The 12,405-nt window shown below is 36.5% G+C and overlaps 1 protein-coding gene across 1 annotated transcript in view; it reads right to left on the bottom strand.

The window, feature by feature from the left end:
• FAP (fibroblast activation protein alpha) overlaps window positions 1-12,405 on the bottom strand; it is a 78,189-nt gene that overhangs the window by 48,359 nt on the left and 17,425 nt on the right. The window contains exons 3-8 of the mRNA XM_080669385.1: window positions 10,386-10,487; window positions 9,087-9,181; window positions 8,108-8,182; window positions 6,688-6,740; window positions 1,552-1,624; window positions 752-872 (exon numbers count right to left, since the gene is read on the bottom strand). Coding sequence (XP_080525511.1) covers window positions 752-872; window positions 1,552-1,624; window positions 6,688-6,740; window positions 8,108-8,182; window positions 9,087-9,181; window positions 10,386-10,487 — 519 coding nt within the window. The remainder of the gene's footprint in view (window positions 1-751; window positions 873-1,551; window positions 1,625-6,687; window positions 6,741-8,107; window positions 8,183-9,086; window positions 9,182-10,385; window positions 10,488-12,405) is intronic.

Below are 12,405 nucleotides of genomic sequence, written 5' to 3'. Positions count from 1 at the left end.
TTAAAGATAAATAATCTGGGTTTAGAGGGATAGTTTAGCCTTATACCCCTTATCAAACAGTCTTCTTAGGATTTGACATTAATCAGAAATGTAATTTTAAAATAAATAATAAACATATTAACAAGAATTAATTTTTCCCTTTGGGGCAGCTTCTGGTTCTTATAGTCACCTAAAATAGCCAAAACAAGGAAACTGTAATTGTACTACAGAGTAACATAAACATTGAATGTTGACTTTCTCTCCTGGGAATATTATTTTTTAAAAAACAGTTAAGTTATATATTTATTTAATAAAAAGTAAGGACCAGAAAACCTTTCAAGGTCCAGTTATTTCCTGGATCTTACAGAACTTAGAAAGAGGACAAAATTCACAGAAGTATAACAAACTAAGGATATTTTCCTGCAAAATAATATAAACAGTTGGAAAATATAGTTTGGGAAAAAATATTTCTTTTTTAAGAAAAAACAAACCTGAGAAAATGAACTAACACAGCACTTAAGGACCATAAACTTCTTGGAATATAAATTGTTACTGCCACTTTATAATGCTCATTAAAAATAAACTCTACCAGTCTGATAAGATTTTATTCTTTCAGAACATGCACGTCCTGTTCATAGCACAGATAACAGCTTTCAGAAATGCCACCATTCATCTCAGCAGCAAAGCACTCATCTAAATGCTACTAAATGTATGCAATTACTTTCAATTAAAAGCCTAACACAGAAGCAGTAGAAAGGAGAATACAGCGTACCTTCATAAACCCAGTCTGGGATTCCATTAAATATTTTATTTTCTTTTCCATTATATGTTATTTGGAAAGGTGGGTTTTCTGGTCTTTGCTTCAAATAGATATTGTTCTGATACACATATGCCTGGAAGTGGCGGTAAGCTAGTTAACACAGGGAAATTCCATAAGAAATACAATTAAGTCTGTATATTTGTGTTAATTATTGACCTAATGACTTTTAAAAGTGTAGCAATTCAGATGCAAAATGACTCACAAGTACTATCTCACTTTAATAGGTCAAAAAAACAACTGACTCCCATTATCATCTGTTATGATTTTTAAAGTCTATATCAAATAAAGAATAAAGTCACTATTTTATTCGTGGTTTTATTACCCAAGTAAATAATTATATATTTATTAACAGAAAGTAAAATCAATCTCTGAATATTAATAGCTAGCCAGATCTAATCTTTATTTAGAGTCCTTAAATAAGAGCTTGGACAAAATTTCATGTTGTCTGAAGCTAGTCTGGGAAACTTGTGAAAACCATATTTTTCCTGAGCTTTCTGGCACAACGCATTCTGGCTGAGTATAAGGATAAAGTTTCTGACTGAGATATTTAAAGTCTATCCATGAGCTTGAGATTTTGCGGAATTCTCAGATGGGTTTCAATTTATCAAAACTCTTCTTGTTTTTAACCACTAAAAAAAATATTAATACATTTATTTTTTTTTCTTTTAAGCAAGGGAATTTAACAAAGGCCAAAAACAAATGGCTCCTCTTTTATGTAAATGATTCAACACTTCTATAATTCAAACACTTACTAATTTACTCCCAGTAGGTGACCAGCAAATATACTGAATGGGACGAGGAAGCTCATTTCTTCTTACAAAATCTCTAGAAGGAAAGAAAGACGGAAAGAAAAACCACACACAAAACCTTGCTGTTCAATGAAAAAAAAAAAATCTTTATAAACAGAAAAAATAAACAAACAATAAAAACCAAGAGTCATTCTCTCTGCTTCTTCAAACCTAATGGAAAGAATGTGGCCACTCGGGACTGGAGAGATGGGGTGGTAGTGGTAGCTCTTCACTAGTTACTTAGAAGTCATGTAACTTCTCCAGGTCTCTCTTTTCTGGCCTTTGTAGGGAGATGAACAGATTAAAGATTTATAGGCTGTGAAAGTGGCAATATCTCTAGAAATTATCTAATGGAACTCCATTTTATAGAAAAGAAATGTGAGGTTAGAGAAATAGCATGACTTTTAAAAATCACATTGTTAGTCCTTGGCAGAGGCCCAAATTAAACTCAAGTCGTTGGCCCTCTTTTGCACACACCAGGGTAGGATGGTCGCTGGAGTGCCTTCCTGCTCTGAGATTCTACAATGGTGCCGAAGTTTAATAAGTACTCTTGTGCATTCCCACTCACAACCCCATCTCTGTGAATGCACATGCATTTCAAATTTTTGAAAATAAGATGCCATTTGACAATCTCCCCAGAGATCTGACTTGAAATCAGAAACAGAAAGGAACATTCGATCTAAGCTAAACTGAAAAACAGATTGCATACTAGGCAGTATGCCTTAAGCTTGCAAAGTCCTACACCCATAGGGAAACTTCAAATATCCTTTTAGCCAAAAACCTCACTTTGATCCTTAGAGTCACCTTGCAAATTATCAGTGGACTGACTTGCATTGGGGAGCTTTTGTACTTCTTCAGCAAGGATGTGTTCAGATTTCATGTATAAAGAGTCATAAGATGCCATGCTTGTTTTAATTATCTTCTTGAAGATCATATTAATAGTTTCATTTAGATTTGGAAGCAGCCCAAGTGTCCATCAGTAGATGAGTGAATAAAAAAGCTGTGGTACATTTACACAATGGAATACTACCTAGCCATAAAAAAGATAGGAAATCATACCCTTTGCAACAGAATAGATGGACCTGGAGAACATTATGCTATGTGAAATAAGCCAGTCAGAGAAAGACAAATACCACATGATTTCATTCATATGTGGAATTTAACAGACAAAATATAAACAGATTCATAGATAGAGAACAGACTGATAGCTATCAGAGGGGTGGGAGGGTTGGGGGACTGGGTGAAAAAGATGAATGGACTAAGCAAAACAAACAAGCAAACAAATACCTCATAGAGAGACAAGAGTATGGTGATTACTAGAGGAGGAGGATGGGGGAGATAGAAAAGGGTATAGGGGACTAAATGGTGATGGGAGGAGACTTGCTTGGAGTGGTGAGCACAATACAATATACAGATTATGGCCTATAAAATTGTACACCTGAAACCTACATAATTTTATTAACCAACTAGAGGCTCAGTGCACAAAATTCATGCAGGGGAGGGGGTGGTCCTTCAGCCTGGCCTGTACCCTCTCCAATCCAGGACATCTCTCTTATAATCCGGGACCACTGGCTCCTAACCGCTCACCTGCCTGATAGCCCCTAACTGCTCCCCTGAGGCCTGATCATCCCTAACTGCTTCTGCTTCAGCTCCTGCCACTGTGACTTTGTCTGGAAGGAGGACTGGATGACCGGAAGATGTCCGGTTGACCTGGTCTAATTAGCATATTACCCTTTTATTAGTATAGATGTCACCCCAATAAATTCAACTAAAAAAAAAAATAAATGCTTTTGTGGAGACGCAAAGCAAGACCTACCTGGGGAATACTTGAAATCTTGCCCCCTGGCATACATTGTCAATTTGGCTCAAAAAACTCTTATGAAAGTTCTAAAAAAAAAATAAAAGACCTACCTTCTAGGTATAATGTGAGAAGCCTGAAGAAAGAGAAGAAAGACTCCCTTCCTTCACTCTCCAAAACAATACCTCCAACCTGGACCTAACATATACCTGATATTTCTACTCTTCTAACTTGTTTAAACTTTGGAAACTATGAAGCCTTATAATATACATTGACTTAACTTATTAGGTCATGCAGAATGAGGCCTAGTGGACAATGAGGGAGCAGGCCACTGGACAGACCAGCTTTGATTGGAAAAAGGGTGGAGGCCCCGGAGGAAGACCATTGGTACCGCCATGGGAATCCTGACTGCTGGAGAGCAGTTTAAGGAACCAGGCCCCTGGGAGGTCTGTAACATATTGAAAGACATCCGAGGGCACAGGCAAGGAAATGACGCAACGGGAAAACGTTCTTCACCTGATTTACTATTCTGTCTCAAGACAGTGTGCCTGTGACCTTGGACATTGTAACACTGCCTGATGTTGCCAAATGCTGTAGCATCATCTGCCCAGTCATGACCCGCAAGTCACCAGGTGGTCATTTTCTGTGTTTTCTAAATAATTCACAGCAGGAGAGGAAGTGGCAGAGACTGCTTTTCAAATGCTGTCATTTCCTCAGTATCCCTTCCCTTGCCTGAAACCAGAACCATGCTCATTTTCTCTGTGGTAAATTGTTATAGACTCTTCCAAGGCACACAGAACATTTGCAGTTAGTGGTACCCAATTTTGTCTTAAATCTCAACAAATTTGTCATCCTCACTTTCTAAATTATTGTATATTTAACTGACAAAAACAAATAAACAATCTGTCAAATTAATAGTTGTGAAGGAAAAAAACCAACAACAGTGGTTTGATTAAATTCATTGCACAAAAGCTAAATATTTACAATGATCTAGGCCTTAAAGCTTATACAAACCATGATTAAAATATTACTATTGGCGTATTCTTTTGGAATTCTGTTTAATCTGGTGCACCTCAACATAGGACTTTGAGAATTTCAAAATGGTTAAAAGAAAAATAAGAAAACAATGCATGCCTTTCTTAAAGCATTAAGTAATTCAGTACACTTTTTTAATTGTATTGAAAGAGTAGGTTTTCTCCTCACGAGTCTAAATGTTTCTTGAGAGTAGGGTCAGCTCATCTGTACTCTTCCATATATGCTTTTCACAAAATAAGTCCTCAGTAAGTAACTCTTGTATTTGGTGACAAAGTGGATCAGAGAAGAGAAAGACTCAATGCATTAGATGAGTTTAGACTCTACTTTATGTACTAGTTCCTATTTCTTAATTTGACAGTTTAAGAAGATCAGAGTTAGTCTCTACTGAACATTTAAAAGAAGTAGGTAAATATTTTTTGAACTTTTGTGCTCTTGCTAAACAAAAAGGGAAATAGACCATAAGATTTTTAATACCTCTTCAAGATATATAATTATTTTCCCTTTTATATAACACAAATAGGATATCGCATTAAGACGAGTAACTAAACCAATTCATTGTCCATTCTTAGTCAAAGTTATTTTTCTAAAGTGAAAATCTGATCATGTCATTGCCCATTTGAAACTCTTCAGTGATTCCCTATTGTCATCAGAATGAAATGTAAACTCCTTTTAATAGTTTCCTCATTATTATTTGGCCCAGGCTTCTTGGCCTCAACTCCTTCCCAACCTTACACCACCTCCCAGTAGTCATACCCTCCTCCAGTTTCAACTCAACTGACCTACTTTCCGTTTCCTGAACCTTCCATGCTCTCCATTCCTTTTGTGTTTTTATATAATACTAGAGGCCCAGTGCATGAAATTTGTGCAAGGGGGAGTGTGTCCCTCAGCCCAGACTGCACCCTCTCCAATCTGGGACCCCTCGAGGGATGTCTGACTGCCCGTTTAAGCCCAATCCCAGTAGGATCGGGCCTAAACGGGCAGTCAGACATCACTCTCACAATCCAGGACTGCTGGGTCCCAACTGTTCACCTTCCTGCCTTCCTGATTGCCCCTAACCGCTTCTGCCTGCCAGCCTGGTCACCCCTAACTGCCCTCCCCTTCAGGCTTGATCACCCACAACTGCCCTCCCTTGCAGGCCTGGTCCCTCCCAACTGCTCTCCCCTGCTGGCCATCTTGTGGTAGTCATCTTGTGTCCACATGGGGGCAGCCAACTTTGACCACATGGGGACAGCCATCTTGTGTTGGAGTGACAGTCAATTTGCATATTACTCTTTTATTAGATAGGATAGAGGCCTGGTGCACAGGTGGGGGCTGGCTGGTTTGCCCTGAAGGGTGTCCAGGATCAGGGTGGGGGTTCCCTTAAGGTGTGGGGCAGCCTGGGTGAGGGGCCTGTGGTAGTTTGCAGGCTGGCCATGCCCCCCGGTGACCCAAGCATAAACCAGGGCCCCCTGGAAGCAGGTATCTGGGATTTATTTATCTTCTATAATTGAAACTTTGTAGCCTTGGGCGGAGGCCAGGGCCAGCCAGGGCAAGTGGGAAGCTTCGTTTCCTCCATCGCTGAGGGCAACCCAAGCCTCCTGCTCTCTCCAGCTCCGTGGCAGCCGCCATCTTAGTTGGGTTAATTTGCATACTCGCTCTGATTGGCTGGTGGGCATAGCGGGGTGATGGTTAATTTGCATGTTTGTCTTTTATTAGTGTAGATTCCTTCTGCCAGGAATTCTCTTTCTCAGTTCTTCTCCTACTGACTTATTTGTATATATTTTTTCTGTTTGAAATATAATATAAATAAACATACAAATAAAGAAAACAATATAATAGATGGCAATTTATCTACCATCTAAATTTGAGATATTAACATTTTGCAATTAAAAAAAAAGTAATTTAGAATCAACTAACAGAGTATATGTTCTGATACAACTAATTCCTTCCAATGAAGTAGCCACCTTCCTAGAAGCAGTGTATCATTCCCATGCACGTTTTGTACTTTTACTACTTATGTTTATTTCCATAAGTAGTATATTTGTAATTTGGTGTTCAGACCTATGGGGGAACTAGATTGTCTATAAAAATGCAAAATATTAGCCAAATAAAAAGATGAATATTGCATAGGAATATTTCCTTGAATTTCTTAATTTATGGGTGCACATATATTGTAAAGAAGCAAGAAGCTAAGATCAGTAACAGGATAGTCAACCTCAAATCAGTTTGGAATGAAAAGTCTATATAATAGAGTTAAGAAGTATTCATAAATAGACATGAAGTTTTACCCATTCCTAAGGTCATAGATGTGATATGTTGCTGTATAAGAGTATCTCCAAAGCTGTCAGAAAGAAGAGAGGCAAAGATAAATTTTAATTTTTTAAAAGCTTATATCAAGAATGTATAGTCATAGGTCATTCAATTCAAGGTTCAGAATTATGAAAGGACTATTTTCACAGGGCACTAGGAAGAGTATGTTTCAATTCCTAATTAGTCTTCATTTAAAGAATTTTACTGTGGACTTTTGTGCTATTTGTCCATATCCCAGAATTCAGCCTTCACTCCATAATAACCATATTCAGAAATTTCTTAATATAACAAGCTTTCCTTTGACATGCTCTGTAGAATTTTCCCTTCATATTTTACCTTGACTGAAGTAAAACCACCATGATTTCCATGGCCCATAAGAAGTACCCTACACCTGAATCATTGGTTATCATAAACCCATTAAGACAGGGTAAAAAGAATTTCATTCAGTGTATAGTTCTATTGTAAAATGCTCGCCTTTCTTTGAGTATGGTTTTTTTTAATTAATAAATTTTTTTTTCGAAAAATAGGAGAGATAGAGCATGTAACTCCTCCTTAAAACACTAATGGTCTTTTCTCATAAGTATACTTACATCGTGGTTAGTGAATAATGCAGGTAGTTTTTGGATTTTGTTTCTTAAAAGGGCATTCAGACTCTTGACAAAAAAAGGCCAGTAGATGGACTTTTCATTTTGAACATTAAGGGAGTTTTGCATCTCAAGTAGGATATGAAAAATGACAGTTAAAACTAAAGGTTCTTGATCTAAAAATAATTGTTGAATGCTTAATTCAAGAGTAAATTCCCTTGGCCTTTTACAAAAATAAAAATCATCTTGAAGATGTATAAATAGAAATAAACAAGTTGTTGAACTTACCCTGAAACTTCAGTCAGGAGGGGAAAATTAAGTAAGGGCAAATTGTCCGGTTTGTGGGATTCTCCTATATGAAGCTTTTGGAGACAGACTTAAACTTCTGGTCTATTAATGACTGTATGTCATCTTGCTTGACCAAGTGAGTTAAATAAGTCACAGCTTGATTTTTTTCATTTTAAATAATAAGCTTTTATGAGGTTAAAATGTGGGACTTAAGTAATGATTTGTGATACCAAATAGCTTTAGAAATACAAAGATAATTCACCCCTTTCTGGTGAATATCTGTGCCCTCAAATAATAAAGTGTTTTCCCAGAGGAAACCAGTTGCTACCACTTGCTGATAACCAGATAAGTAAGCTAAATGATTTGCTTATATTTCAGTTATGCTTTTTGGGCTCATCTAGAGCCCACATTAACTTCTTGAGTATTTAGAGATAAAACTAGACTCTTGCTTCTTCTTACATTTATAAACCAAACTGTGGATTAGTAAGAGATAGAACCAGATATATCCAAATTAAAGAGTCAATACCTTTGAATAATCACTTTCTAGATATGCAAATTGCCGATCAGGTGATAAGCCATAATTTGAAGCATTCACACTTTTCTGAAATTATGAAAAAATTGATTAGGATGCAGAAAAAATAACAGAGCCATGTTAATTTGTAACAGAATAACACATCTTCAATATATCCTGCTTGCATTTATCTTCAATGCAATTTTAAAACATTTATGTAGTACCTACTGTATAGGAAGAAACTTATTAGATATTATGGGAGGACAATATAATAAAGATATACTTTGTGATGTCAAGAAGCTTATAATGTTAAACTTGTAAATAAGTAACTTATATTGCAAATTAGTTCTATAAAAGAGATATAAATATAACTTTACAAAAGCATTAAGGAAGAAGTGTTTGAATCCAAAATGAGAGCAATTGCTTGCATAGAATGGAGGAAGAGAATGTCATCTGACTGTGGCTTTAAAAGATTAGTGGGCTCTTGAGGGGAGAGAAAGTAGGAGGGTTGAGAGCCTAAGAGGACCGAGTAGCATGTGCCTATTTATTCTATGTCAGGCACTGTCCAAAGCACTTTCAAATGTTACTTCACTTAATTCTTACATTAACCCAAGGAGGTATCATTACTCCTACTTTACAGAAGGAACTAAAGCTTGGTAGTGTTAGTATAATGTGGAACCTCACCCAATTTTCCACATGTTGTAAGTGACAGAGCCAGGATTACAGCCTCAGTATGCCTGACTACAGGATTGAGTTCTTAACTCTTATCTCAAACAATATTATTTCCACAGAGAAAGAAAGATGCTGGGTGATTTAGAGGAGGGAAGGGCAGGAGTCTAGTGTGAGGAGAAGGGAGAATTAAAGGAGAAGTATAGTGGGATGGAGCTGAGAAGGCAGGTTGGGTCCAGATCAGGTGCTAAGAGTTTGGGCCCTTTCTTGGTCAGTGAAGAGCTGGCAAAGTCTTTTGAGGAAGAAGATAATGTTGTATACATACCATGGTGGTATTACTCAAAATGGTATATGACTCTCCTGTTTCAATATTATAAAATACTATGTTATTATCTGTAGATTGATGGAGATACTCTTGCCCTTTAAACAAGAAGGAAAACAAAACTTGAAATAATCTCCCTTAAGAGGAACTACATTTATAACAAAGAGAAACCTCTCTTATTTCACAGACTTATTTTGTTTTTCCTCTTTGTTCAGTATATATTACTTTTTCAGATTTAAAATAAGTTAATTGTAAAGGGAGAAAAGAATACTTTTTTCTACTTTCTACAAAGATGCCTTATTTATTAATAGCAGCCCTATCCTAGCCAGTTCAGTGTGGTGGAATAAAATTGCATTTTATCTGTGTTACAAAGAGGATAAACTAGTTTTAAATGGTAAGTTTTTTTTTTTGCAATAAAAATTCATTTAGTTCAGGTTATGCCTGGTTGAATTTAAAACCTTTTTTATGTGCATTTTATTTTCTAAAGAAAAAAATATATTTTATTTTGTTTAGTGGCACTTTAGACAAACTATAATGTCATAAATAATTTAGTTGACTTTATTATTTTTTATTAGCTTTATTTGACAACATCCTATTTTACAAAACTGTATGTAAATATCAATTTTATGGCCCTTAAAGGATTTGTTTTTAGGATAGGATTTGTCCATTTCTGTGATTATCCAGATTAACAAAGGATTTCTCTTTTGGTAAAATTCTCATGACTTCTCCTAAATAGGTGTTTCTCTTCCATTCTGAATACCTATACCATATACTCAGATTATTGTAACAATTCTCAGCTTCTATTTTTCTGCTAAACTCCTATTGGCCTCATTATTTGGAGGAAATCTGGTCTAAAAGGTTCTGTCAAAAGTGCTTTGCTGGTCACTTGACTTACCTAAATAATCGTTCTTCCCCCACCCCCCCACCATGTAACTGATATGGCTTTTGTTACCATAAAGATACATTGGCACTAAAAGCAAAAACAGAAAACATATGTACATATATTTTGCATTATGTTTTCTGATCTTTTATTTTTATTTTTTTATTGTTTAAAGTATTACAAATAGTAGTACATATGTCTCCTTTTTCCTCCATTAACCTCCTCCCTGGCCTCCCCTACCCCTCAGCACATGCCCTCCCCACCCCACTCCCCAGTGTCTGTGACCATTGGTTATGCTTATATGCATGCATACAAGTCCTTCAGTTGATCTCTTACCCCCCACCCCAAACCCTCCTCTGCCTTCCCACTGTAGTTTGACCTTTTTTTAAAAAAAAACCAAAAGTAAGAAAAAGTTCACCTACCTGAAATCCAAGTTGGAAAATATGTCCAATAAGAAAATGTTCCATTTAAAATATCTTTCAGTGTGAGTGCTCTTGTTGTATTATTTCCTTCAGAGTTATGATCTTTGGGGGAAGATGAAACATATTATTACTAAAAAGAATATTAATAACTCAAATAAAGTCTAAGGTTCTCTCTCATATTTTCTTTCTCATATAATAAAAATATTGCCATTTGCAAAACACTTGTTTAACTCCTGTCTTAGTAGATATAAGTATTATCTCCATTTTTATAGACAGGGTAACTGAGGCTTAGACTGGTGGTTTGATTGTCTGGAAGGGAAAACTGGTGGGAAAAATTGGGTAGTGTGAAGGGTATGGAGGGGGATGGTGCTGAGCAGTGGGGACGTTATTGTTCATTTTGTGGAGAATTGTCAGATATTTTTTAAGAAGGAGAGTGAAGTGAGGTTCCAACATATCTAAGCCTTGCAAAACTGGGATTGAAGACCATGTGAGTTTGACTAAAACTAGACTCTTGAGCACTTGACTGCATTTCATCATATGTGCATGAATTTCTACTGACTTATTGAAGATGTATTTTAGCAGCCCAGATGGTCAGATAAGAACAGCCAGAATCCTTACCTTCAGATATCTCTAGAGAGGCATAAATGAAGAGAGATAATTGCTTATCCTGACTACAGACTGTTACAAACAGAAAGTGAACCAGAAGAAAAGAAAACCACATCATCTGGACAAATAATCTTAGAAATTCCAAGAGTAATGGTTTTCCATATAAAAGCTAACCTAAGGTAGCTTATAACCATGAACAAATTTCACTTATATTTAAGTTGTCCAAACAATTGCGTTTTTCAGACATGACTATTCTCAGAGCCCTGAAACAGATCTGCCCAAATGGATAGTATGGCAACCAACTTCCAATCTCCTTCATGTCCCTATTGCCATTCTTCATCCCTTCTCCAGGCCATTGCTTTCAGAACCAAAACTTAGAAAAATGTCCTATACCTTGAATAGCATTTATGAATCTGGTATTTGCCCACATAAAAAAAACACTGCTGAAGATGAGAGTTTTATCTTCCTGCTAAACTTTCCCAGAGCTTTCCATGACTCTTAGAATAAAGGTCAAAAATGTTAGTCTGGACTATAGTCTCTCGCTGGTCTAGATGGCCTATCCCTCCAGCCCCTTTTGCCCCTCTCCCATTACTTTCCAGACTCCAAACATACTGGGCTTTCTGTTCCTCAAATATTCGTTTCTTTCTCCAGGGCTTCGGCACCTCTTTCTACCCTCTCCCTTCTTCTCATAACTTCTATCCAGCCTTTAGTACTCAATATAAGGGCCACTTTCTCTTGAGAATCCCTTTCTGACCCCTGGTTTAGGTCTGGCTCCCTTGTTATACATTATCATGGGCTACGTTACTTTTTAAAAGAGCATTTGTCTTGCTTTGTAATCATGTGTGTATTTGAGTGATTATCTTATTAATATTTTTCACCTCCATCTGTATTCTCGAAATAGTCACCATAAGTCTGGAGATTGTGTATGTCTAGTTTTGCTCATCATCACATCCCTAGTGTCTAAGCACATAATAGGCATTTAATAGATACTTGTTGAATAAATGGATGCATGAAATGAAGGATGAAAAGATGGATGAATGGAGGGATAGATGGATGGAGTTTGTGCCCTCTTCTTTACAGACTGCTTCTACTGCTAATTTCCTGAATGACTTTGGTAAATCAATCTCTGGCATCACAGCTTTCTTAGCTGAAATATAAAGGACTGGACTAGAAAATGTTGATAACACCTTTTAGTTCTACTATATTAAATTTTGAAATTTGAGACTCAACATGTTCTGTTAGCTTTGTAGTTACATAAATGTACTGCCATGGTGATAAGAGCCTATTGACCAACTGGATAATAGCATCTCCTGCTATTTTAATTGATTAACACTGGGGCATGCATGCCCCACACAATTGATTAAGATCATGAATTATTTTCTTAATTTACTAAAAATTACTCTGGTGGCTATAA

The sequence above is a fragment of the Plecotus auritus genome, assembly GCF_963455305.1.
Source record: "Plecotus auritus genome assembly, chromosome: 5".
Taxonomy (NCBI): Eukaryota; Metazoa; Chordata; class Mammalia; order Chiroptera; family Vespertilionidae; genus Plecotus; species Plecotus auritus.
Note: the sequence above shows the minus strand (reverse complement) of the source record. Positions and strands in the feature narration are given on the sequence as shown.